The 27463-nt window shown below is 47.1% G+C and overlaps 1 protein-coding gene across 13 annotated transcripts in view; it reads right to left on the reverse strand.

Moving 5' to 3' along the window:
- R3HDM2 (R3H domain containing 2) overlaps positions 1–27463 on the reverse strand; it is a 162421-nt gene that overhangs the window by 1574 nt on the left and 133384 nt on the right. For 9 of the 13 annotated variants that reach the window (XM_058673136.1, XM_058673129.1, XM_058673128.1 and 6 more), the window contains 11 exons: positions 26557–26789; positions 24659–24831; positions 14962–15063; positions 13196–13438; positions 12785–12911; positions 12367–12527; positions 11831–11985; positions 9193–9293; positions 3814–3983; positions 2085–2232; positions 48–145 (listed from right to left, as the gene is read on the reverse strand). In XM_058673136.1, the coding sequence (XP_058529119.1) occupies positions 48–145; positions 2085–2232; positions 3814–3983; positions 9193–9293; positions 11831–11985; positions 12367–12527; positions 12785–12911; positions 13196–13438; positions 14962–15063; positions 24659–24831; positions 26557–26789 (1711 nt within the window). The remainder of the gene's footprint in view (positions 1–47; positions 146–2084; positions 2233–3813; positions 3984–9192; positions 9294–11830; positions 11986–12366; positions 12528–12784; positions 12912–13195; positions 13439–14961; positions 15064–24658; positions 24832–26556; positions 26790–27463) is intronic. The other 4 variants (XM_036492342.2, XM_004582937.2, XM_058673137.1 and 1 more) reach the window with 1 other exon arrangement.

Consider the following 27463-nt stretch of genomic DNA (forward strand, 5'->3'; position numbering starts at 1 on the left):
AGAAAGTGGGGTCTGGTGGCTCCAAGGCTTATGGTGAACATCCTTACCTGGTGCACCGTGTAAGTTGATTGGCTATGGAGCAAGGGAGGGCAGATGGACAGATTGTACTGTAATGGCTGGCCCAAGAGGGAGTAACGTCCGTCACCTAGGGAGTAAGAGGATGTGGTTTTCTAGGAGCTTGAGCTTGATGGTATGCCCATTATGAGACTTTAGGGAGCTTTGGAGATGGGTAGCAATGATACATTTCTCCTTTCTATGATGGGAACACCAGGTGACTGACTGCAGAGCTGCCTGCCTGACTAAATGCCTTGGTGCAAGTGTGCCTCACAGGCAAATGGGACTATGTGGCCCCCTCCCCCTTGAAGAAGGGCTCTGTCTGTTACAGACAAAAGTCCCTATGGAGAACCCTACTCCACTGCTGGTGGGGCTGCAGGCTGGTACAGCCTCTATGGAAATCAGTATGGAGAATATTCAAACAACTCAAAATCAACATACCGTATGATCCAGCAATAGCACTCCTAGGAATATATCCAGAACAATTGTTTTATGAGAAACCAACATGCACTCCTATGTTCATAGCAGCACAATCAGTAATTGCAAAAACATGGAAGCAGCCAAAATGCCCATCAACAGAGGATTGGATAAGAAAGCTATGGTTCATCTACTCCATGGAATACTACTCAGCTATTAAAAAAAACAAAATGCAGTTCTTTGTGGCCACATGGGCCAAACTGGAAACCATAATGCTAAGGGAAATGAGCCAATCCCAAAAGGTTAAATACCATATGTTTGCCTTAATTTAAGATGATATGATGTTATGTATAACATGTTATGTTATGTTATGAATGTTATATGTTGTGTATAAACTAAAATTGAAATGTAAGTGAGGTGGTCACAGAAGGTGGCTAGGAATTTGCATTTACTTTTAACATATTGGTTACTCATTACTATGTCAATTAATTCCATAATGATGTAAATTTTTGCTGATGGTATGTTGGAGCTTTCAATTGACTGGGATGATACTCTGCTGGCTCTGTCTTCAGACCAGAAAGGGTATACCTAAGAAGCCGTTGAACTTGACTGGACAATAAGATGCTGGACTCTATGTTTGGTATACGCTTGCAATGGGGGAATCTCAACTGAACTTGAGCTGTGGTTATGCAACAAGGTGGAGGAATCCACCATGGTGGGAGGGTTTGGGGAGGGGTGGGGAGAACCCAAGTACCTATGAAACAGTGTCACATAATACAATGTAATTAATGAATTAAAAATAATAAACAACAATAAAAAAAAAGTCCCTATGGAAAAGACTCTGGGAGAAATCCATATACCCTGGGTGGCCTATTACCTGTTCCAAAGATCCTTTCCATCCCCACACCAAAGCTTCAACCTCTCATCCAACTGAAAGGCAACGGAGTGCAGTGACAAGGACATATACTGCCTTGGTTACCATTTTGGTCTGATACTGGACATGAGATGCTGGGTACATTTTTCCTTCATTAATGTCATGGGGAAGGTTAAAGAAATCTAAGACATGTAAAGTGCCAACAACGACACACTGTATTACACTATACTGAAAAACTTTATACTTCAGAGCACTCTGAAGTCCTTAAACCATATTCTCATCTTAGATTTATACTATTACTGACATCTAGAGGAGAGAGCAGATAAGAATAAATAATCTACTCACCATCAGAACTCTGATTTGTAGAGGAACCAAAACAATGGATCTGGAGTATTTTTTTAACCCAAATCCAGCATTTCTTCTTGTGAAACTGTGCTGTTTCCAAAGCTCTGCATGTCCAGTCCTCATTCAGTACTGATGTTAGGGTGAACTCCTTGGGCCCCCTGTTCTTTTACACTAAATATACAAAGGAACAGGGCTAGAATAAGCTAACTATGGGCAGACTCAAGGGGCAGGAACCCTTGGTGTACTTGAGGATGCTGAAGGAAGAGTCAGCTCTTGGTTCTGGATCAGTTACACTGGTTCCCTAGGCAGGCAACTGCTGCCCTCTCAATTTCTTCATGTGGGAGCAGGCTGTGCAGAATCAACTCCACAGTGGCCAGCCCAAAATGAAACCTACCCTGTGCGGGCCCTCCAGGCCGGGGGAACTGTGTGAGGACAGGCAGAGGACTGAGGCCTGTGCAGACGCTGCTGAGGCTGGTGACAGGAGAGGGTGCTGGCGACTGGGTGGGAGAGGTGCCGGGGCTGCTGCTCAGCTGGGTGCTGGCCTGTGTGAGAGAAGAGCGCACAGAGGTCAGTACTGCCCCGGGCAGGTTTCTCTGCCTTGCTTTAAAATTCATCTCTTAGGAAATAAGCTTCTCTTACTGAACTCTGCAAAAGTCAGACTGTTTCTTCAACCTGCCCAAATAATTGCTAGCTGGTTGGCATTATTTATTTATTTGAAACCAGGTTATAGAGAGAGGAGAGAGAGACAGACAGAGATATCTTCCATCTGCTAGTTCACTCTCAAAATGGCCATGATGGCCAGAGCTGGGATGGTCTGAAGTCAGGAGCCTGGAGCTTCTTCCAGATCTCCCACACGGATGCAGGGGTCCAAACACTTGGACCATCCTCTTCTGGTTTCCCAAGCACATTAGCAGGGAGCTGGATCTGAGGCGGAGCAGCAGGGACTCAAACTAGCTTTCATATAGGACGCTGGCACCATCGGCACTACCACACCAAGCATTCTTTATTATTTTTTAAAGATTCATTTTTTTTATTGGAAAGGCAGATTTACAGAGAATGAGAGACAGAATAATCTTTCATTTGACGGTTCACACCCCAAGTGAAGCCGATCCAATCTGAAACCAGGAGCCAGGAGCTTCTTCCAGGACTCCCATGTGCATTCAGGGTCCCTAGAATTTGGGCCATCCTCTACTGCTTTCCTAGGCACAAGCAGGGAGGTAGATGGGAAGTGTAGCAGCTGGGACATGAACTGGTATTCATATGGAATTCCGGCACATGCGAGGCAAGGACTTTAACCACTAGGCTACCACACCAGGCCCGTATTATTATTTTTAAATTTGAAAGGCAGAGAGACAAAGGTCTTCCATTTGCTTGTTCTCCCCAAATAGCTACTGTGACCAAGCCTGGGCCAGGCTAAAGTCAGGAGCCTGTAATTCCATTTGGGTTTCCATGTGGGTGGCAAGTCCCCAAGTACTTGGGGCATCTTCCATTGCTTTCCCAGTTCCTTAACAGCAGGGAGCTGGATTGGAAGTGGAGCAGCCAGGAATCGATCAGTGCTCACATAGGAGGCTGTCACTGAAATTGGCAGCACCACACACCAGTCCCTTAATGTCTACATTGATCCACAATTAAGTTTCCTCCGAGTATTTTCAAGATTGTATTCATCTGCCACCTTAGATGCTAGGTTCCTTAAAGAAGGACACACTCGGACCCGGTGCGATAATGTAGTGGTTAAAGTCCTTGTCTTGCATGTACTGGGATCCCATATGGTTGCTGGTTCTAATCCTGGCAGTCCCGCTTCCCATCCAGCTCCCTGCTTGTGGCCTGGGAAAGCAGTCAAGGACGGCCCAAAGTCTTGGGACCCTGCACCTGCATGGGAGACCTGGACGAGGCTCCTGGCTTTGGATTGGCTCAGCTCCAGCTGTTGAGGCCACTTGGGGAGTGAACCAGCAGATGGAAGACCTTCCTCTCTGTCTCTCCTCCTCCCTGTATATCTGACTTTGTAATAAAAACAGATAAATCTTTGAAAAAAAAAAAGAGGCTGCCCACGCAATGATGACCACTGTTTCCTGGAAATAATCCAGTCCCCTATTGTCCAGGCCAGGCTGTGTGGTGAGACTCACCTGGGGACTACTGTCAGGAGTGTACAGGTCTCCAGGCTTCTGGTTGCGCTGCTCCATGCTGTAATATTTACAGTGATTCCACTGCACCATGGATGGATTCTGGGGCACCTGGGGTCCATTTGGGACATTCAGCTGCATGACCACCACACCAGGTCCAGAAGGCGACACTCCTGAGCAGCAGGAAGAAAGTGGTTGGTTGTGAACTCAAACTGTTCTAGGACCTTCCAGTTAGCTTTGGGTGGAAAAACCAGTAAGCCAATCCACCCTCCAGCTTCAGGGTCACTCAAACTGTGCCCTGCCAGGAATCTGAGATGGCTGCTGATCTGGCATCTGACTCTGTCTCCTCAAACCTGTGGAAGTCAGAGTGGAAGGGAAATGAGCCCTCAATGCCAGTGCTCTCTTGGCCTTCATCTGGTGAGGGGCAGTCTGGTATGTCTGGAAGAGAACAACTTCACTGGGTCAAAGTTAGGTATTATGAAATAACCAGGTCAGGTTGCTCAAATGCCTGGGCAGGCTGCAGATCCCAGGCAGGATATGGGCCAGAGCACCAGACACGTGTGACTTTTCTGGTAAGTGCTGTTATCTCTGCTTGTCCTGGGGAGGAGGAATGCACACATCTTTCCAAAGCAAGACCAGGGAAATGCTTCTGTGCCAAGGAGATAGAAAACATTTCCAGTACAGGGAATGGCATGGACATTTATGTCACTTTTAGGTAAGGAGAGATGACCTAAAGTGCTATGTATAGGAGGCAGTAGGAGATGAGACAGGTTATCCAACAAACAACTAGTGAACACTTACTATGCACAACAATCAAGCATGGCCCTTGCCCCCACAGATGGCACAGTCTACATGGGAGCTAGCCATCAAATAAGTGGCTGGTGCCCTAGTCTGAAACCCAGTCTGGGGAGATGTTGGGATGTGATCCTGCAGGAATAGGGAGTGGACCTGCGCTTTAGAGAGCAGCTCCTGTGCTTCAGTGTTGGGTGGTTGAAGGGAGGTCACATCAGTGTTTAGAAGCAGTGCAGATACAATGAGAAAGTTCTGAGAGTCTGAGTGAGGGCACTGACCACTCTTGGCAGTACAGAGTGAACGGACAGCTCTCCTTGGGAAGGTTACACTACCTGGTTCAGGTATAACCTAAGGGTTTGATACTGGCGGCTATGGCAGTCTCATCCACTTGCAGTTCACTGAGAAAGAAAGTTCCATATCTGTCAGGGTAAAAAGTGAGTCTGGAATTGGGGAATTGGTTTGATGGGCAGTGCCTGATGGGAGGAGGGAGAGTGACAGCTCTGCTTCTCCACAGAGACCTGTCTGGCAAGGGGGTTTGCTCTCTTCTTGCTGAGTTCAAGTTCAAGTTTATAGCAGCTTGGAAGTGGAAGCTGGACTACCTGCTGCAGTGCTGCTGCTGCTACTGCTTCCCAGGACAGCCAGTCTGCAGCCTCAGCCTCGGGCACCAGGCATACTGGACGCGAGGGTGACTACCTTCCTCAGGTGGTACCCATTAAAGGGAAGGGAAAGAAGTGGTAGGAGGTATAGGTGGGGAGGCACAGCATCTGTCCCCTCCTATCCTAAGGGCCCCCACTGTGCAGGCTTCATTCAGTCCCAGCACGTACACACTCAGAGCAACAGGCTTGCACTGCCCCACCCTCTGCCAAGGGGACAAGGGACTCATCAGTATGGCTTGCAGAAGAACCATGGAAACACCACACAGTTGTGGAGTGTCATGCACTGACTAGAGCTGCTCGGGGTATTTGAATTCCCTGACCTAACAGCTCCACCTGCTCCAACATCCTCTAGCCACAAAACTACAGTTGACTTTACTAAAACACTCCAGTGCTACCTGAGAGGCTGATGCAAAAAGAATCAAGTCTGCCGCTTTTCTAGAAGGCAGCTCATAATCTGAGACTAATGCCCTGGGCCAGCAAAGGTGGGGGATGTGGGAGTGTGTGAGGGTGAGCATAAATAAGGTGATAGACTCTTTTTTTTCTTTTTAAAGATTCACTTATTTTTATTGGAAAGTCAGATATACAGAAAGGAGGAGAGAGAGGAAGATCTTCAGTCTGCTAATTCATTCCCCAAGTGGCCACAACAGTCAGAGTTGAGCCGATCTGAAGCCAGGAGCCCGAAACCTACTCCGGGTCTCCCACATAGGTGCAGAGTCAAGGGTTTGTGTCATCCTCCACTGCTTTCTCAGGCCACAAGCAGAGAGTTGGATGGGAAGCGGGGCCACTAGAATTAGAACCGGTTCCCATATGGGATCCCAGTGTGTGTAAGGCGAGGACTTTAGCCACTAGGCTACAGCGCTGGGGCCTGTGGTAGACACTCTTATTCCAACATGTAGTCATAAGGAGCAATTACAGGACTTGAGAGAAGATGAAAAGAGGATCTTCCTATTACTTTCTTTGATTTCAACAGAAACAAAGCCGGGGCTCTGTGGCAGCCTGTTCCGCGCTCCTCCCCACACTGGATCCTCCCCTCTAGCCTGCAGCATCGTTCTTTCACTCAGCTGAGGACAGAGGCTACTTGCTCCTTGGCTGATGAGGTGATTTTTATGCTTCTCTTCCTCCTCAAGCCAAAAGCAGGTGGCATCCGTTAGCAGCGGAACTGTCACTACTTCTTAATGGACAAGGCAGTAAAAAACAAAACAAAAATCCAACTGCCCACTGACAGTGCTTCCATACGATCAGGTTGGGGAAAGGAGTTTGGTTGGCATGGGGAAGCAAGGGGTTGAAGAAGGAAATCAATTTCAGCTTGAGAGCTCCAAAAGCAGAGGGAATGTGTGAATGTTTTTTTAAGTGGCATCATTAAACCTTGGCAGAAAGGTCGATTGGGCAGAGCAAATCGCATAAATACAAACAGATGACATTTATGTCTGGCAGAACTATTTTTTGTTTAGGATTTTCTTTTTTTTTCTTCTTCCTTATCACAAAGAATCTAATCTTTGGAAAGGAATGTCCAGAGAAATAAAATCCACAGCCATCTTTCTTAAATTACAGAACACAAACCAATCATACGTTGGTCCTTTTCTTTTTTTTCTTGATGGGGGAGAGGAATATCTTCAGGAAGTGGGAGAGAAAACAGCAGTGTAAGCTTTGGAAATGTCCCCTCAGCTTAACAATGAGCCGGTAAGAATGGGAGAGGCTATTTCTGTTGGCTCTCCCTCCGGCTCTGCTGTGTCACCGTGAGCTGGGAGTCTGCGTATAGGTGTCACTGCCATTTCATCTGTGTGCATATTCCGCAGACAAGCATCCCTGCAGAAACCTCAGGGGAACTGCAAGCCATCATTTCAGTGGGAAGAAGTGTTTCCTGAGGTTAGAGTTATATCTAATATTATAGTGGAGGAATTAAGATTCCAGGCCTGGGGGTAAACTGGCCAACTACAAAAATGTATTAATATACTAGAACAGTTGTTCCAGGAACAGCCAATCCTAATCCCTGCCTTTATTTTTGGAAAAGTGACCATGTTGCTACATGAGAGGAGGGCGGGTGACTATACTCTGAAAGTGACGGTGTGGCCCTTGCAGTTCCTTATTTCTTTTGATGTGGAAAAACCCAGGTTATATCTTTCTTCCAACCCCTCCAGTGCTATCAACTTCCAGAACAACAGTTATTTCAGTTTAGTTAATCCAGTACCAGGACGAGTAGGAAATAAAAAAATTTTTTTTTACTTGGTTTGATTCTAAGAGATCCTATATGGGAAGATTAACAGATAAAAGCAGAAACCCAACAGATATACTGACGTATCACAAAGGATACACACAAAAAAGTCTATACAAGCATGTCACATGCACATGCACATACGTATTTAATGAACAGGAGAGAAAATGCCCTGCGGTACCAAGCACCACCACAGGCTACATTGGTTCTTGGAGTTGATTTCTATTATTTCCATATCCCACTGAGAATTTCAAGGACAAGTGCCCCTGGCGGACACAAGGAGGAGCAGCTAGAGATCACTGATGAAATAAAAGGACAGGGCTGATGAATTTGAAATCTCAACCTATGAAAGATCCATGGTTAGCCTGGATAAAGGCAGAAGTTATTTCTCCTTATTAAAAAGTAGGAACTGATCATGTCTTATGAGCAAGATTAATTTTGGAATCCCCTCCATAGCATCTAACACAGTGAGGGTGCCAAAATCTAGAGTGAAAAATCTTCCACTTCTAAATGGAGAAACTGGCAAAGTGCCTTCCTCTCACCAGAAGAGGGCACTCTGACATCCCCACAACAAAGTGGAAAGGGGCTGGCTGGAGGCTAGGTTAATACTTCCTCCCGTGCAGGCCCTTGAGGTTTTGCTAACTGCAGTGCTTTGCTGTGTCAGGGGTGGGCAAAAGGGCCTCAAGCAAGGGCAGCTGGGCTGGGTGTGCTGGGGGACTACCTGGCAAAAGGCACACACTGAGAGGCTGCTAGCATAACAGGCCTTTCTGAAAGGCGGTTCTTGGCTGTTAACATCATTTATTTCTCAATGGAGAGGAAGGAAGGGACTACAAAATCCTGTTGAAAATGTGTTATTGAGGATACAAAACATCAAAAGATCCAAGTTCAAGTTTTAGGATGGTTTATGACCTTTTGCAAGTTAATTAATCTCACAAAGTCTTAAATTTTCTCCTCACAAAGTTGTGATGATAATTAAAATGTCAATATGTACATAGGCACACACTAAAACTTGTTGAACAAACCTATGCTTTAAAAAGCATTGTGCTAAAAAAAAAAAAAAAAAGGTAGCCTAGTGGCTAAAGTCCTCGTCTTGCACACACCGGGATCCCATATGGGCACTGATTTGTATCCTGGCTGCCCCCTTTCCCATCCAGCTCCCTGCTTGTGGCCTGAGAAAGCAGTCGAGAATGGTTCAAAGTCGTGGGACCCTGCACCCATGCAGGGGACCCGGAAGAAGCTTTTGTCTCTGGGTCAGCTCAGCTCCGGCTGTTGCAGCCACTTGAGGAGTGAACCAGTTGACGGAAGATCTTTCTCTCTGAATCTCCTTCTCTCTGTATATCTGCTCTTCCAACAAAAATAAATCTTTAAAATCTTAAAAAGGGAAAATAAAATATTGTGTCAACTTTTCTGACAGCCGAAAGCAAGCAAAACTGTCTATAGGAAGACACAGGAGTCAAATGCCATAACCCAAAGGATCATGAACACAATGCCAGCTTTAGAACAAGAAAAGGGCAGCTACTCAACAGGAGCCTCAGCCAGGGAAACCCCAACCACCTCACTTCTGGAGGGGCCAACCTCAGGACCCCAGACTTTGTGACACATGGGGTCACCCTGAGATCAGGAGTTTTTGAGCATTTCCCGTCCTTTCCAGTGCTTGACCGCAGCCCAGCAGCAGTGCCTGTTTCTGCCAGTGTTCCAGGGTCTGATCCTCCTGCTTCTTACCTGAGTACTGTTGTGCCATCTGCGGTGGACTGCATGGAGAGGGAGACGGAGACATCTGGTACTGCTCAGAGCCTGGCGGGTGCAGGAACCCCACAGGAGGGCTGGGAGATGCAGAAGAGAGCAGTGGTGAGACAGTAGAGGGAGCAACACAGCTCCCGGCAACAGCTGCTGCTTCCTGGGCCTTCCCCATGGGAAGCAGAAGCAGCTCCAAGCCATTCCCAGACCAATTTGCCATGCAATTTCTAAAATCACTCATCAGTTCAAAGTTAATTATATATATTTGTACTTGATCATCTTTCAGTTAGAAGGCTGCTCATCAGTGCTACAGATGAAATGTTAGTGACATATGCTCTTCCCTACACTGCGTAAATACCCAACACATATACATGTGCACACGCATGCACTCACACAAATACATACAGAGTGCTACAAATAGACACATGGTGCCATAGAGAGCTGGGTACAACAGATGTGTGATTTAGCACACACATGTAAAGGCAAACAAAGGGTCACACAAAACAGGAAAAAAATCCCTCAAGACTCAAAACATCATGTAGATATACCCATAAAAGAGAAATATACACACAGGGAAATAGATACACAGAAATGTATACAGTTAGTCCTGGATTTGAGGTCTAGTTCCAGCTTTTCTTCTAACTAGCTGTGTGATTTTAAGGGACTTTCTTTTTCTTCTTTTCAATTTTTGTAAAGATTTAGTTATTTGAAACAGAATGACATGAGAGAGAGCAAGCGAGTGAGAAGGCACAGGATTGGACCATCTTCCATCCAAACGGTTCACTCCTCAAATTCACGCAACAGCTGGTCCAGGCCAGGCTGAAGCCAGGAGCGGAGGGCTCCATCTGGGTGTTCCACATGTGCAGCAGGAACCCAAGCACTCAGGCCATCATCCTCCGGCCCCCAGGTGCATTAGCTAGTGCATTAGAAGCAGAAACAGAATTTGATCCTAGACACTGCAAAACTAGACTTGGGAGTCCCAGCCTGTGTTCTCACAATGTCCACCCCGGCTAAGTTTCTTAAAATGCCTAGCTGAAATTTCTTCATTTAAAAAACAAAGAGGGGACCTGGCATGGTAGCCTAGTGGCTAAAGTCCTCACCTTGCACATGCTGAGGTGGGTGCCAGTTCCTGTTCCGGCAGCCCCGTTCCCCATCCAGCTCCCTGCTTGTGGCCTGGGAAAGCAGTTGAGGACAGGCCAAAGCTTGGGACCCTGCATCCACATGGGAAACTCAGAAGACGCACCGGGCTCCTGGCTTCAGACCAACTCAGCTCTGGCTGTTGTAGCCATTTGGGGAGTGAATCATTGGATGGAAAATCTTCCTCTCTGTCTCTCCTCCTCGCTGTATATCTGACTTTCCAATAAAAATAAATACATCTTAAAAAAAACAACAAAGAGGGAGGCTAGTGTTTTATAGTATCAAGTTAGCCATCTGCAACACTGGCATTTCCACATAACAGTGCAGATTTGAGCCCTGGCCACTCTGCTTCTGATCCAGCTTCCTGCTAATAATGTGCCTGATGGTAGAAGATGGCCCAAGTATTTGGGCCCCTGCCATCATATGGAAGATCTGCATGGAGGTCCTGTCTCCTGGCATTAGCCTGGGCCAGCTCCTGCTGTTGTGGCCATTTGGGGAATAAGCTAGCAGGTGGAATATCTCTTACTTGCTGTTAGTCATTCTGCTCTGCTCTTCAAAAAACTAACAAATTTTTTAAAAAATAAATAAATCTTAAGAAAAAACGTGACAGAAAAATGAAACAAAGGCAGTCAACTGAATTATCTCTTTAAGGAGTCTTTTGCTAAAATTCTATTAGCTGTGATCTATATCCAGTTATATATAAACAGATATACAGAAATAGACACACCATCCAAGTTTTACCAACAGTTGTTCACAGGGAAATATATATACATATATATATACACATACATATATATACATACACACATATATGTGCATATGTATGTATACATACATGCACATACTGCAAACTGCTTCTCTTAATGACTATCAGTCTCTATCCCATAGTTGTGAGTCCCACTGATAGGAAAAATGGGGACCATTATAAAAAAAATGGAGAGGGCCCAGTGGCGTGGCCTAGCGGCTAAAGTCCTCGCCTTGAATGCGCCAGGATCCCATATGGGCGCCGGTTCTAGTCCCGGTAGCTCCACTTCCCATCCAGCTCCCTGCTTGTGGCCTGGGAAAGCAGTCGAGGACAGCCCAAAGCCTTGGGACCCTGCACCCGCATGGGAGACCTGGAAGAGGTTCCTGGCTCCTGGCTTCGGATCGGCTTAACATCGGCCGTTGCGGCTCACTTGGGGAGTGAATTATCGGAAGGAAAATCTTCCTCTCTGTCGCTCCTCCTCTCTGTATATCTGACTTTCCAATAAAAATAAATAAATCTTTAAAAAAATAAAATAAAAAAATGGAGACCATTATAAAAATCACCAAAAAGGATTTTTTTTGGCTGATGAGCTTTTATACAAATATGAAATTAACACAAAGGAGAATGAATACCCTCATAGTCTACCTGCTATGAGTACCACTAGGATCTCTACCCCTGAATTTTCTTAGGTGCACAGTTGCTGACGGTCTGCAGGAGGCGTCCCGGCTCTGCAATCCTCACCTCGTACCATTCTGCTGAGCAGGTGGCATCATGCTGTAGTACACAGGTACACCCCCGGCTGGGAGACTTCCTTGCACAGACTGGCTCGCAGGGACCAGCATGGGTTGCTGGAAAGGCGGCTGAACCACATTTTGTGAGTCATTACCCACTGGGACCTGGGTGGAGAAGATAGTGACTGCTCACATGCCCATATAACTTTTGTGGCACACAGTCTAGCATCACCAGATCAGAGCATTACAACTTCCACCCCTGCTCGGAGCTTCACTCTGGTCTTCCCATCTGCCTCTGGGAAATGCTTGCATAGCTGTCTCTACTTTCCTCTCCCTGGACATCCGACACAGAGAAAGACCAAGCCATGTGCAAACTCTTCTCAGGCTCTCTAGGTTTCCTCTCAGAGGGAATTAATCCCAACAGTTGCAGGGGGGGAAAGTGGACAACATTTTAGTGTTGGAGTAATGAGTTTGGATGATCCTAGGAGGCTGGCTGTCCCCTCATCCCAAGAACTGGTGAAGGTTCCCCAAGCAGAAGGCACCCACTTGGTAAGAAGGCAGTGGAGTGTACTGAACCACCAGGCCTTGCATCTGGCCCCCAATGCTGCTCCTCTGGTTGTTGAGTAGCGCCTGGTTCTGGGGTTGCTGGACCCCAATCATGCCTTGGTAAGTTGCCTGCTGCTGGTTAGGCATCATGGGCTGTAAACCTAGGGATGGGAAAAGTAAAGAAGACATCAGTATGACAATGGAGGACATGCATCCCTCTTAGGAACTTCCCATCTCCATTTTACTTTCCTATTCCTTTTTCTGGAATGCCTATGTTCCCTCTTTAGGACCTCAACTCTTTAGGACCTCAATCATTCTTGCCTTTTTTTTTTTTAAGTGGAGAAGGTCATTCTTGCCTTTTCCCCAATCTCTGTCCTCCCTCTAGTCACTGCCTTTTTATACCAGAGGTTCTCCTTACCAGGCTGCTGGGATGGCTGAGGCAGCTGCTGACCACGCTGGGGGCTGTAGGCCACCGGGTGAGAGACAGATCGGTATTGCTGATTGGAGTTGGGATACTGTCCAGAAGGGTAGTAAGAAACCTGGATCTACGGCAGAATAAAATACGTACGTGAGAAGCTCCCCCACTTCAGTTGCAAATCTCAAAATTACTAAATGAGTGAATTGATGGCTAAAAATCTGTAAATGGAGATTTTATTATAGGACTACTATAGATAAAATAAATGAAATAAAATAGGCAGCCTTGTGCTATACAGACAGAAGACCTATTGTCTGGAACATAGATCCCCAGCACAAGGCAGGGAAGGTTGCGTCCTTTGAGCTACTTCAACTAGAGGAAGACAGATGGAAGGCTGATCATAAATCTACTCACCTGTTGAGCAGGCTGCATGTAGCCCTGGGGTGGCAGGACTTGCTGAGTAGGTGGTACATGGCTAGAGGTGGAATAATTGGAAGTGGGGTGGGGCTGTGCTGTGGAAGCCATGATGAAGCTAGTCTGCTGAGGGTGCTGGGAGAGAAGTGGGGGCTGGAATAGAGCTGAGGAAGGGTCAGCTGCTTCAGTAGAACTTTGACGACTGAGGCTCATTTGTCCAAAGGGGTTGCTGAGGTCATCTGCCTGTTGATAGAGGGGAAGGCTCAAGGATTAAAGCTGTATCAAGCCTCACATCTTTGGTTTCAACACAGAAAGACTGACAGAAATAGCAACACACTCTAGAGCCCTCCTTACATCAATCTGGGACAGTCCTGCTTCTGTGCCAAGGGGCATTTCAGCCCAAAGCCTCTGTCACGTGGTGTTTTACACTTCTATGAACTGAAAAGCTGTTTGGAGCCCAAATCTAGGGTCAGTCAGATGAGTTAACAATGATCACTCTGATTATAATCATTATCTGGGTTAGGCCCAGGGAGATGGGAGCTATGACCCAACTTCTGTATATAGAAAAACTTTAGGACAAATTAGTGAGTCTTTCCATTTCCTGTCTCCCTGTTACCCCCAACCATAAAAAGGGCCATAAATCCTGTTTTCAGATAGGGGATCTGGATGACACCTGGACTAGACCCCCTAGAAGGCAGGATTTGGGTTCCTCCACAGCTCTGCCCATATAGGGGAAGGACTGAAGGGCATCTCTCCCACTGCTTCCTTTATCACTTCCTTTCAAGGTCATTTTCACCTTTGTTCTCTGCCGCTAGCCTAGAGTTCTCCTGCTTTTTAGAAGCCACTTCCAATTCTCACCTCCGAAAGGAGGCCAGAGTGAGTAGCTGAGTGGAGTATGAGAGTGACTGGCCAGGCTGTAATTATCTTTTCTTTCAGCCTTTTCCCTAAGCAGCAAGAGCAGTAGTTTCATCTCTCACTTGCATGCTGATAACTTAGAGTTTGTTTGCTTCTTCTTTCCTTCTCTACAAGGACACACACACACACATGCATGTGCAAATTCTTTTACAAAAGAAACTTGTAGAAACCAGGAGTAGTCTCACAGATTTTCAGGCATCTGATCTTCAAGTTTGGTGCTTTGCTACCTTTTGGTCTAGGCCTAGACTGGAGGTTATTTTGAAGTCCCTGTTCTAGGACTTTTCAGAATGTAGACAAGAGGCCGGAGAAGATTCATAGAAAGTAAAGTAATTGGGGCTTCAACAACCATGATAGTGGCTACCAGTCATATGGCAAATCATATTTTCAAAGGCTATGTACTTTGGGCACAATTTAAAATGTATAATACAGGGGAAGAGGATTTTTTAAAAATACAAATGACACAGGTAAGATTTTAAGTGTTTACCAGTGGCACTGCAGGAGTCTATTGTGTTTTTATCTTAAAGGAAATTATAGACAAGACAAAAAAAACTGGTTTCCTTGGATATGGCCAGGGAGCAAATCAGAGGCAGGATGTTCTTGATGGAGAGGTAAAGAGATTAGGTTAGACCAACTGCTGATTCCATTCTCCCTCCTGAAATCCAGGGGAGCTCAATAGTCCTCTCTCTTACATAGACACAAGGCCATTATAATGGGGCAGAGTTCAGCCTGTGCTTTCAATAATGCCCTCTGAAAACACCACACGTGTGCAAGACCATCACAGCCTGACCCAAACATACCCACAGATACAGGCCACACATGGACAAGACAAAAAGAGGGAATGGAATTTATACCATGTTGTACTGCTGGGGCGGAGAGACTGGCAGAAGGACTTGGGGACAGGAGCTTGGAGAGAACGGAACAGGCTGCGGAGAGGGCTGCAGAGCTGGGACTGGCTGTAGACCAGCAGAGTCATGCGGAAAGGGAAAAGAAAAAGAAAGTACATGGAGAGGCAGGGAGAAGAGATGGGAAGGGGAAGGGAAGGGACAACAAGGTTAATCATAAAAGGAATTTCACACGAAGAGCAGGGCTGCTGAATGGGCTGGCAAGCAAGCCCTGGATAGCTGTGGCATCCCCATCTCTTTGACAAATAGGCATCCTCTCCTATCAGGAGAGGCTGACTACACTGGCCGCCCCATTACCCATTCAGAACTCTGCAGCTGCTGTGAGCAATATGAGGACTCTTAGGGCTAGGGCCTGCTGTCTGATTCACACAAAGCTCTTTCCCAAAGCATTTCCTGTGAACACATGATGCCTGGGGAGCCAGATCATAACCCTCCCTGAATGCCCACTTGGGAATGGATTACTGTCTGCGTGGCTGCACTACCTCCCTGCTGTGGCAGGGAGGGTGACCCCAGGTCGGGCTCAGCTGTGCTCTTGATTTCACACCATGGCTCTCCTGGAGAAAGTGTTCATTGGATTGTCTCCCTCCCGAGGGCAGAGAAGGAAAAAACACCCAGTTCCTGCTGGCTGCTGCAGGCTACTTCTTCCAGCTCCCTGATTGCTCAGTGCTCCTTCAGGCTGGAAGAGCAGTATAAGTCTCCCCACAAGCAAAGAGGAAGAATTTGGAAATAAAATAGAAATAGCCTTGCTTTCATTTGTTTCCCTTTAGTCTGTTCTCACTAGCCTCGGGAGGGAGGGAGGATTTATTAGGAACGTGGAGTGTTCTAAACCAACTTTCTTTCCCTTCTTTCCCTCCAGCCCTTTTGAATACCCCACCACATCAGTTCTCCAGCCATAGCCCCAGTAATATAAGGGAAGGGAAAGAATAAGTGGGATGGAGGTGCACTAATAACACCCTCAAAATATACACTGTCGGGCTCGGCAGCGTGGCCTAGTGGCTAAGGTCCTCGCCTTGATCCCATATGGCCGCTGGTTCTAATCCTGGCGGCTCCACTTCCTCTCTATCTCTCCTCCTCTCAGTATATCTGACTTTGTAATAAAAATAAAATAAATCTTTAAAAAATATATATACACTGTCTCATTGCAGCCCCAGAAAATCCTACAGGGAGACATGATAGCTTGTAACTGCAATTAAGAAAGTAAGGCAGGGGCTTGTGTAATAGCTCAACTGACTAATTCTTGCCCTTCAAGAGCCAGCATCCCAAATGGGTGCCAGTTCATGTCCTGGCTGCTCCACTTCCCATCCAGCTCCCTGCCTGTGGCCTGGGAAAGCAGCACAGGATGGCCCAAAGCCTTGGGACCCTGCACCCATGTAGGAGATCTGGAGGATGCTTCCAGCTTTAGATCAGCTCAGCTCTGGCAGTTGCAGCCATTTGGAGGAATGAACCAACAAACAGAAAATCTTTGCTTATCCTTCTCTCTGTAAATCTGTCTTTCCAAATACCACAAACAAATTTTTTAAAAAATGTAATGTTCAGAGAAATTCAACCACTCAACTAGACTTGCACGCCTGAAGTGACAGGGCTGAGACTAGAGCGTGGTTCTGCCTGACGCAGGTTCTTCCCACTGCGTTCTAGCACTGGGGCAGGAAGGCACCAGTGAGACAGCCCAAGGTCCATTCCCAGCATTCTCCTCCACGATCAGAGATCAGTAGTGTGGGTGCCAGGGCAGCAATAGCCTGTCCTGCCACACACTCCTGAGGAGACTCTCAGTAGGGACCAAATGGTTCAGGAAGCTATGAGTCCAGGAACCTGAAGACTCTGCAGAGAACTTGGTATCCTGATTCTACAAAACAGAAGTCGGGGTCCGGGTAAGTCTGAGCAGCAGCACGGAACGGGTGTCTGGGTTCCCCCAGCTATGTGGCTGTGGCTGGGGGTAACTGTACTGGCCCAGAGTTCCTGGTGGGGACCCTAGCTCCCCATGCAGTGCTGCTAGGCGAGGGGAGCTTCCTGAGCTTATGGGCAGCCAGAGCGCCAACAGGCTCTGGGTTCTGCCCGCTGGCTGCCCAGCGGCAAGCTCTGGGGTCTTGAGGGCATGTTATTACTGCCTAGGGACATCCATGGATAAGGCCACAGTACATGTAGGCAAGGAATGAATCCTGAGGGACACCCAATGACAGGTGTACTTGCAGTAAGTGAGGAGACTGAGACCTGGCCATTTGGAGGGAAGAGATCTGAAGATATTTTTGGGTCAGACTGATGCACCAGACCATGTGGAAGTCCCAGGTTAGGCTTGTTGGCATAGAACATGGCTAACCACCACATGCCAGTGCATACGTAAGCTATGGCTAGGGGTCTGTCTGGCAGGGTTTGACCTGACAGTGAGTGTCAGAACAGGGAATGGCTCACATTAGGCTGGGTCATGACACCAACCAGCATGCAAGAGAACAAGGTCCGGGTGTGGATTCTGTAGGGGATATGTGGGCCAACCCTATGGAACCACAAGTCTCACTTGTTAGCTTGAGAGGATGGTAATAGCCTGAGCTAGGCATGACCATGGAACTCACCGATGCTTACTGGTACTGAGGCCGGGCACAAGTGGGCAGGTTGAGACTGCAGCACCTGCATTAGCACCCTAAAACAGGGTGTGGGGTGGGTTAGGCCACACCAGCTCATACAAAGGCCGGGACGGATGGGACAGGCCATGCTGGGTAAGGGCCAAGCACCCGCTAACATGTATAAGATTGTCCGAGAGGAAGAACCTGGGAAACTCCCCTAGCGGGTCACAGATTGTGCTGATGAGCATGTGATCCAGGCCTGGGTGTTTGGCAGGCTGGCAGGGTAGCTCCATCTGTCAGCAAGTGTGTGAGCTGGTTTTGGAAAAGGGCGGGTCGGGCTGGGCCAAGCAAACCATAGCCCACTGGCAAGTGCAGAAACCAGGATGGAGTGCAGGTCATGCTGGGCTAGGCTGCCACACCCACTGGTTTGCATGAGTCAGAGAGCAGACCGAGCAAGGCCAGGTTGCAGCTCCTGCCAGTGAGAGTAGGGACTGGGGGTTGGCTGGGCCAGGCCAGGATGCAGTGTCCGAAAGCAAATGTCAGGACAGGGAGGGACTATGCCAAACTAGGTCAGAGCAATCGCTAGAATGCGCAAGATCAATGGCTGGGATCAGGCCTGGTGGGCATGCTAAAAGGATACCCTGGCTGGGTTGTGGGTCCCACTGGTGAGTGCAGGGGTCAGAGTAGGGGATAAGGTCTGGTCGGGATATGGATGCAGTCTTCCACTGCACGGGTGCAGATTGATTGAATCTGGGGCATGCAAGGCTGGGCTAGACTCTAGCATCCATTGGAGCTCGTGAGAACCAGGATGGGTGTAGGATGGGCTGTAGCACCCAACAAGAACCTGAATAAGTGAGGGCTGGTCAGGAAAGTCCACAGTTCCTGCTAGGACAGGAGGTGGACTAAGTAGGGCTGGCCCACTGGTGTGCGCGAGATCTGGTCTTGGGAGAGGTTCTGATGGAGGAGCTTGGCAATTCCTCTGTCAGGATACAGTCCCTGCAGGTGAGTGCAAGAACCAAGAAAGGGAGCAGCCCAGACTGAGTCAGGTTATGGTACCCAAGGGCTTATCTTTGGCTCAGGTCTGGGGTGAGTCTGACTAGACCAGTTCATACCATCTGCTGGCAAATCTGAGAGCCAGAATGGTCTTGCCAGGTCAGGTCTCAATACCAGCCAATTCACACTAGGGCCGGGATTGGGGGCTGGATGGGCTCGCTAGGTTGTAGTCCCCACCAGCATGAGTGGGAACTAGAGGGGAGCCAGGCCAGGCTACAGCACCCACTGGCAAATGCTGAGGTGAGGCAGGCCATACATACCAGACTGGGCAGCAGCATCCAACCAGTACACGTGAGACCTGGGGGAGGGTGGGTGAACCTGGTAGCGAGGGCTGCAGGTAGATCCCCTGATGGGCCACTATTCCCACTGGTGAATATGAGAGCTGGAATTGGGGGCAGACCAAGCCAGGCAGGGCTACATATCTGTTGGCCTACATGTAAGCTGGATCGGGGACAAGCAAGGCTGGGCAGACTGTACCTACTTGTACATGCACAGGCCAGACAGAGGGTGTGAGGGTTGGTTGGGCTTTGTTGCAGCAACAGCTAGCAGATGCTGGCATGGGGGAAAAACTGTCAAGCTAAACTACAGTACCACCTAGACAGTGCAAGATCCAAGAGTGGGAGTGGGCCCAGCAGAGAAACAACGGACACCTCTCTTTTGGATAGCCACTCCGACTGGTGAGAATGAGAACCAGGACTGGGACAGGCATGGCTAGCCAGAGAGTGGTACCCACCAGCACATGTGTGGGCTGCACAGTGGGGCTGGTTGGGTTGAACTAGGCTTCAAAGTCCATTGATACACATGAGAACTCAATGGGATGTGGGACAGACAGGACCAGTCTGCTGTACATACTGGCAAACATGGGAACCAGGGTAGGAGGTGGACCTGGTTTGGGTTATTGTGGGTTGCTCTGACTAGGCTACAACTCCCACTGGCTTGCGTGGGGGCCGAGCATGCGGGCAGGAACAGGCTGGACTACAACACCCATTAGTTTGTGTAGAAGACAGGGCTGGAGACAACTTACCCAGCAATTGCAACTAACAGTGTGTGCATAGGCTGATTTGGGTGAAGGACTGTGTTGGACCCTGTACTGGCATGCCACACAAGAATCAAGTCTGGGATCACTTCAGATAAAGTTTCTTTGGGAACCCCCCCAACTGAACCGCTGGATTCAAAACTCCAACCATGGAGGAAATTGCAGGTCCCATGATCTGACCGTGGAATGCATGTGTTAGAGCTGGGCTTCCTCGGTGACTTAGAGTAGCGGACAGCCTATCCAGATGCAAACAGAGGATTTGGCAGTACACTAGTGCCTGCAGAGGACACCTGGTACCATAACAAAAGATGGAGGACAGAACAAATTGATCAATTGATCTACTACCCCAGCCATGTGTTGGCAATGAATACCTGGGCAAATGGAGACTCTAAGGTGGGCTATGTCAGGAGGTGGATTCTGGAGAGATTTCATTGTGATTGAAGTGGCGAGATTGGCATCAATACAGAACTGTTGAACTATCAAAACTAGTTGAGCGGGACACTTGGAGCATGTCCCACATCAGGGATCTTGGGATGGTTGGGAGGCTGGGGGTGGCTTCTCCTTTTATCTCTCCCCTCCTCCCAGATACAGGAAGGAAAAAAGAGAATATCAAACCAGTGGTCACACCCACTTTCCTCTAGCCCTTGACCCTTTGTACCCTAATCAAATATGTAAAAACTATCAAAAATAAAATTTATACAAAACAAAACAAAACAAAACAAACCAGAAGTCATCTGGCTAGGACTAGGTTATTAAGAATCACCGGTGAGGGCCCGGCGGTGTGGCCTAGCGGCTAATGTCCTCGCATTGAACGCGCCAGGATCCCATATGGACGCTGGTTCTAATCCCGGCAGCTCCACTTCCCATCCAGCTCCCTGCTTGTGGCCTGGGAGGGCAGTCGAGGACAGCCCAAAGCTTTGGGACCCTGCACCTGCGTGGGAGACTTGGAAGAGGTTCCTTGTTCCCGGCTTCGGATCGGCGCAGTACCGGCCGTTGTGCTCACTTGGGGAATGAATTATCGGAAGGAAGATCTTCCTCTCTGTCTCTCCTCCTCTGTGTATATCTGACTTTGTAATAAAAATAAATAAATCTTCAAAAAAAAAAAAAAAAAGAATCACTGGTGAGACATGGAAGAGATGCTGTAGTGGCCTGAAGCTCTACTCATCTGCTTATAAGCCAATGATGTTCCCAATGTCACTGCCAATATCACTGACCTAGCTGGGTTAGCATCAGTTACTTATATTGCTAACTTACATACACATTTTTTCTTTTTGTTCTCTTGTGAGAGAGCCTGGAGGGCAGAGAGAAGAACAATAAAATGTACAACAGTTCCACCATGGTAGATGTTTGGCTTAGTGGTTCAGAAGCCCATATCTTCCACTGAAGAGCCTGGGTTCAGTTCCAGGCCCTGGCTCCAGATTCCCATCCATGTAGACCCTGGGTGGCAGTGGCTATGGCTCAACTTCCTGGGTTCTTGCCACCCAGGATTGTGTTCCTGGTTCCCAACTTTGGCCAGGCCTAGTCTTAGCCACTGTGGACATCTGGGGAGTAACCTAGTAAATAGAAGCTGTCTGCCTCTCATAGAAAGATAAAGAGGAGAAAAACTAAACTCAATTCCAAGAAACAACTCTACCATGTTCTGCACACTGTGAGTTTCAAATAGAGTAGAGAGAGAAGATACTATACTCCTTTTTTAGTTCCTCCACTCCCAATTAGGAAAAGGCAGTGGTAAAGGTAGGGGTCTCAGTGCTTTTTTTTTTCAGTGCTTTTGCTGCTACCCTTAGCTATTAGCTATAGTCTCCTCTTTCAAAGCTCAAATTCTAGAGCCAGGAGACCCTTGAGAAGCCAGCAGGCAAGGCCAGCTTGATGGATATGGTGGCTACCCCTACTGAATTTTGGAACCTAGAATTCAGGCACCTAGATGCCTGACATCAGCAGAGGGGCTCAGAGAGCTCCTCTTAAAGAACATACTTCAGGGGCCAGGACTGCAGGACAGCGGGCAAAGACACTATAATGCTGCCATCCTTACAGGTGTGTGTTTGGGCTTTTGTCACTGTTGTGGCCATCTGGGGAGTGACCTGGTGGATGAAAAATCTCTATCTGTAACTCTGACTTTCAAATAAAGAAATGCAACTTATTTTTTAAGGGTTTATTGCATTTTCAGTGGATTGGGCAAAAGGTAACCAATGGCCTTCTGGTCTTCACCCCAGTCCACATGCTTCACTGACACATGATATGGAGGCGTGCTTGGTTGGACACAGGAGGCTTGCCCAGAAGGAAAAGATGGTTCTGCCAGCACTGCCCTTGGGTTTGGGGCAAAGGTCTTTTGCAACAGAGCTAAACATGTCTATTCTTCTTAGTTTTTCTTCAGAAGGAGATAAAGCACAGAGGGGCACACGTGGTCACACTCCTGCCTATTCTGTACCACTGAAGAAACTGGGCATTAATTATTCTTGGGCTCAGCAACTTTTATTTTTTTCTAAAGATCTATTCATTTCTATTGAAACGGAAGAGCCACAGAAAAAAAGAGGCAAAAAGATCTTCCATTTGCTGGTTCACTCACTAAATGGCTATGACAACTGGAGTTGAGTTGATCTGAAGCCAAGAGCCAGGAGCCTCCTCCAGGTCTTCCACATGAGTGCAGGGTCCCAAGACTTTGGGCCATCCTGTGCTGCATTCCCAGGCCACAAACAGGAAGCTGGATGGGAATGGAGCAGCTGCGACATGAACTGGCTCCCATATGGGATGCTGGTGCTTGAAGTGGAAGATTGTGCAAAGCCCTAGGCTCAGCAACTTTAGTTTGGAGAGCCAACCAGTATTAATAATCTGTCAGGCAGAAGGAAGAAACAGGAGGGGAAAGAAAGGGATAGAAGGTGGATGGAAAAGACAGGAGGAGGAAAGGAAGGGAAGGGAAAGAAAAGGAAGGAAAAGAAAATGGTAATAGGAAGAGTAAAGAAAGGGATAAGGAAAGAGGAAGAAAAAATAAAAGGAAAGGAGAGGAGTGGCCAGCATGGTGGTGTAGCATACCATGGGGTGGTATCCCATACGGGTACTAATTCATATCCTGGCTGCTCCATTTTTCGATCCAGCTCCCTGCTTATGGCCTAGGAAGACAGTGGAGGATGACTCAAGTCCTTGGGTCCCTGCACCCATGAGGGAGACCTAGAAGAAGTTTCTGGCTCCTTTCTTTGGTTTAGCTCAGCTAAGCTCAGTTAAACCAAAGTGGAAGATTTTGTTGGATAAAAGACTTCTCTCTTGGTTTCTCCTGCTCTCTCTGTAAAATCTGCTTTACAGAGAAAAATTAATAAACTTTTTAAAAACGGAAAGGAGAAATACAAGTCTTTATGTAGTTTAGAGTCTGTAAGCACAATTAATCTCAAGAATGAATTTCTAAGGGAACAGAAGTTTCTGCACCAAAAAATGATCCCCTGTCCCTAACCTATTGTGTCTGACCTAGTGCTCCATTCTCTGTAGGAGAGAAGTCAACTTATCACTCACCTACTGACCTTCCTGACATCCAGAGCAAGAACAGAAACTGAGACTGGACAGAAGCTGAGCTTGGACACTCTAAAATTTTAGTCTCAAGTGATTATTCTCTTTTTATTCCTTCTCCACTCTTATAGTTTGTTTCTCCGTATGATCGGCAGGTGGAAAGTGGAGGCAGATGGAAGACTGACTACAGAGGAGAAAAGGGAGCAGGACTGAACTAAAATCAAACATTCAAGGGTGGGGGTGAAACAAGAATTATTGGGACTGTGGAAAAGCAAGATGCACAAACACAGGAGGAGAGAGCCCAAACAGAAGCACAAAGTCTGGGTCCGAACTACCCAGCACATAAAAGAACCGACATATGCCATGCTGCAGCAAGGACCAACTGCTGCTAACAGCAAGCAGACGTGATGCGGTGGATGGCAACAGAACAAGAAAGGACTATGCATAGGCTGGCTTAAGGATTAAGGTGAAGGACTGGCATGAGTTACATGTGGGTTACATTTAGACACAAAGCAGATCCCTAGATATCCACTGTTCTTTATTTTAGCTTCATTTCACAGTATTTGAGAGGGGAATCCCTGGACCATTCTGGGACCTTTCAATATAATTTCTAGTTTCTTGGCTATATTGCTGCATGGAACTTGCTTCTTGTACCTGAGGAAGACACATACCCAAGCCCAATCTGAACTAAATGATCAGCAGATGAAGGCACCTGGAAGGTGAAATAAGAACTTAAATTTCAGCAGAAAAGAGCTTTCTGATGCCCAGAACAACGAGGTCCTCTTCATGCACAGCTCTATTTATACAAGAGAAAGTGAAGATCTCAACATGTGCTGCTCAGAGCAGGAAGGTGGCTTTTAAGCCCAGAATGCTGAGGTTCCAGTTTAAAACTGGACTTACTTTTAGGTTAGTCATTTACATGGTCTCCCCTCTGTAGCAAAGCTTCCCTTATAACTTTCCCAATAACTACTACTCTAGCAACAACAGGAGAAAGTCACAGTCCCCTTGTGATGTGGGAAGTAAAGCTAACATGTGGGGTTTCTGTATCTCAAGGAATATCTATTGCAGGAGTCTTGAGTGTTATTACCACACCCCATCCCAATACATAAATATATATTTACAAACATTTCAATATATTCCATCAGACTATGGTGGAAGTTGTGATTTTTCCCCTAAGTTCCATATATGGAATTAGTAAGCAAAATCACCTTGATAATTATATAGGATGTAAAGGAAGTCAGGGTACAATAGATAGCAATGTGATGCAGGGTCAAAAATCTCGTCAATAATCTCAAAAGAAACAGTGAGGATTATAAAGCCAAAAACTCCTGGGATGACTGTACTGAGAGTACTGTAGCCAAACCATTGCCCTACTGCATCTCTCCCCGCAACTAACAAATGGGGGAAGGAGTGTCATGGCTCCAAAAATGGCTTCTTCTTGCCAACCACAGTATCAGAGACATGTCTGTACTTCCAGAGCAGGGGGTTCTGACACCAAGTGGTGACTCACCTGTGAGATCATGTGATTATTCAAGGGTGGTTGATGCTGAGGCGTGGGTGGGAGAGCAGGAAGTTGCTGTTGCTGCTGTTGTTGCTGCTGCTGCTGGACAGTACAAGGCAGAAGGCCCCGGACAGCCTGGGATGAGACCTGGTTGCACACTTCTGGGGCACCTAGTGCCATACCTAAGGCAAAGAGGAGGCCCACTGAGAGCTGCACGCATAAGCCAGGAACACGCCCCTGAAGGGCCCAGTTGCAGGGCTCCATATTCCTTTGCCCTTCTCCTTCCTTCTCTTCTGTCCACTCCTACACTGTCATTTGAAGATTCACTTCCAGTTTCCTTGCTGATGGCAATCCTTGTCTTTGTATGTTCTGTTCACCAGGAACAGGAGTCACCTTAGCCATCAAAGTTTGATTTTAGAATTGAACAAAATGTGAGACTGTTGAGTCTGAAGTATCTAAAATCTTTCCATAATGACTGTAAAGATGCATCTTTCCTTCCTAGGAGGGTATACATTCCTGGCCTGTAAGGGATCTGTCTTTTCTTTGCTTATTCACAACTTGCAGCATCTCTTATAAAAGTTGCTAAGAAGGCAACCTTGCCCCTTCGTCACATATTCCTAACTTTAACTCAAATTTCTTCCCCCATTTTCAGACTCTCAGTATATGCACATATTCACATCATGTGCTTTAATTAATGTCTGTGCCAAGCACGGTGGAAAGAACTAGGACACAAAGGAAGAGGCAGCACAGTCTTCCCCCTTAGGAAATACAGGATCTTGTGAAAGGAGATGGATACCCACTCAACTGGTACAAGCTGATTAGAAGGGATTCATCAGTGATTTCAAAATAAGATCTACATAAGTGGGGACCAGAGAGATGAATTTTAAGGATAAACAGAATCTTGCCAGACTGAGAGGGGAAAAAAATAATATGGCATTCAAGAAATGATTGGAAGGCTGCAGGACAATGAGTATCTAGAAACGAAAGGGCAATGATGGACTACAGCCAAGAAGTTAAGATTTTATGAAGTGGTATGGACTTTACCAGGCAGCCGATACAGAAATGTGAACCTTTTCAAGAAGGAACTCATGTGATTAAATCTGTATCCTGGCAGGGAGATCAGCTGGAAGGGTAGTGTAATAATCTAATAAAAGAAAACAAAGGCTTGGATAAAGGTTGAAGCAGTAGAAGTAACTGAAAGGGGCAGCAGAGATCCAACAGTAAGACGCAATATCTCTTCCTCCCTGTGTCTTAGGGGATAGAGCTACAGGACTTCTGCAATGAGTCTGGGGAGAAGTGCAATGAAGGAGAGGCCCACTGGACACAGAGAGCTAAACATCTACTGAGTGTCCAGTGGGAACAGCCAGAGAAGGTTGTGCAGCCGAGGAGGACAGCAGAAGGCTGATGTCTGGGCTTTCCCAAGAAACACCTAGTCCTCATTGCATTAAGCTTCTGAGCCACAACCACTGCAGCAGCTTCCACATTCTCACCTAGCGGCCATTCCAATTAATTACAACCACCCACACTTCGACGCACTCCCTCCGCTCTGCAAATTCTCTTTGCCATTCAAGGGCCACAGAATGCGAGTAGCTATGATTTTCATTTTAGTGCGTAACCTGAACTTGGACAGGGAGGTACAACTTTATTCAACAATCAGACAAAACAATACAATTTCAACTAGTTGTCTCTCAATAAGGGCTAAAAGTATGAAAGCAAATCATAGAGCGGCTAAATCAGAGAAGACAATGGATCCAAGATATCATACTTCCCCTTGTCTGAGTTGTGCTAAGATTTCCAGGGAACTATACCAGGGTAAGGTTTTTGCTGAACACAAATATCAGTGATATTTTGCAAGGGACAAGCAAGAAGGGATACACATGACATTGAAGAGAAAGAAGCTGTGGTACCTGGCCTGGAGATCCTTCCCGCATTGCCACCTTTGCTGCTGCCAATGCTGTCACCTCGGGTCAGGATAGAGATTCCGCTGAAGCTGCTGGCTTTGGTGACTGGGGGTCGCATGCTCCGGACAGACCCATCTGAATCTGTGCTGCTCCAAGGCCGTGGCTCCAGGGATTTGAGTTCGCTGTCTGTGCTGCTCTGGCGGCTGCTTGAGGTGCGACTCAACCCCTCACGATTCCCCCTGCAGAGACCACAGTGGTCAGAGCACCCCCCACCCACCACTTCAGTAAAAGGGCTAGGAGAGAGTTCATTTCTATTCTATAAATGACAAAGAAAGGTGACAGTTAGGGGGTACATGGACACTGACTTCTTGTTAGTTGGCTGGCCAACTAAGACTCAATGGAAGCAGACAGAACAAGATCCAGTACAGTAACAAACAGCACAGAGGCAAATCTAAAAGACAGTGCACTGGCAACTAATTCATAACATTAAACCAGAATTGGATGGGAAACCACATACATGATGCTGAGATTGGCTGTGGTCTCTTCCCCACCCTCTGTGGGGATCCCATACATGCAGGACATAGTGAGGAGCAGAGGATAGCTAATGCCTTCTTGGAGTTCTTAAAACAAAAGGACTCCTAGAAGTTATTGCTAGAAGGCAGGAATAGTCGATGACAAGAACAAATCCCATAATAGGTCTTCCACATAATACCTGTTAAAGCCAGCAGCGAGGGGTGCTATTTATGTCCACCTTTCCAGGGGTTGGAAGAGTACATTAGACTAAAGGGTGCTCTAGAAAACTCAGTCTGATGACAGTCTACAACTGACCCAAGCTGTTTTGTGGAAGTTCCATCTTGGTGTCAGGGAACACTTGGTTTCAGGGTTTCTCAGTGTTAAAAGTCCTCAGCAAGAT

This window comes from Ochotona princeps, chromosome 15 (genome assembly GCF_030435755.1).
Source record: "Ochotona princeps isolate mOchPri1 chromosome 15, mOchPri1.hap1, whole genome shotgun sequence".
Taxonomy (NCBI): Eukaryota; Metazoa; Chordata; class Mammalia; order Lagomorpha; family Ochotonidae; genus Ochotona; species Ochotona princeps.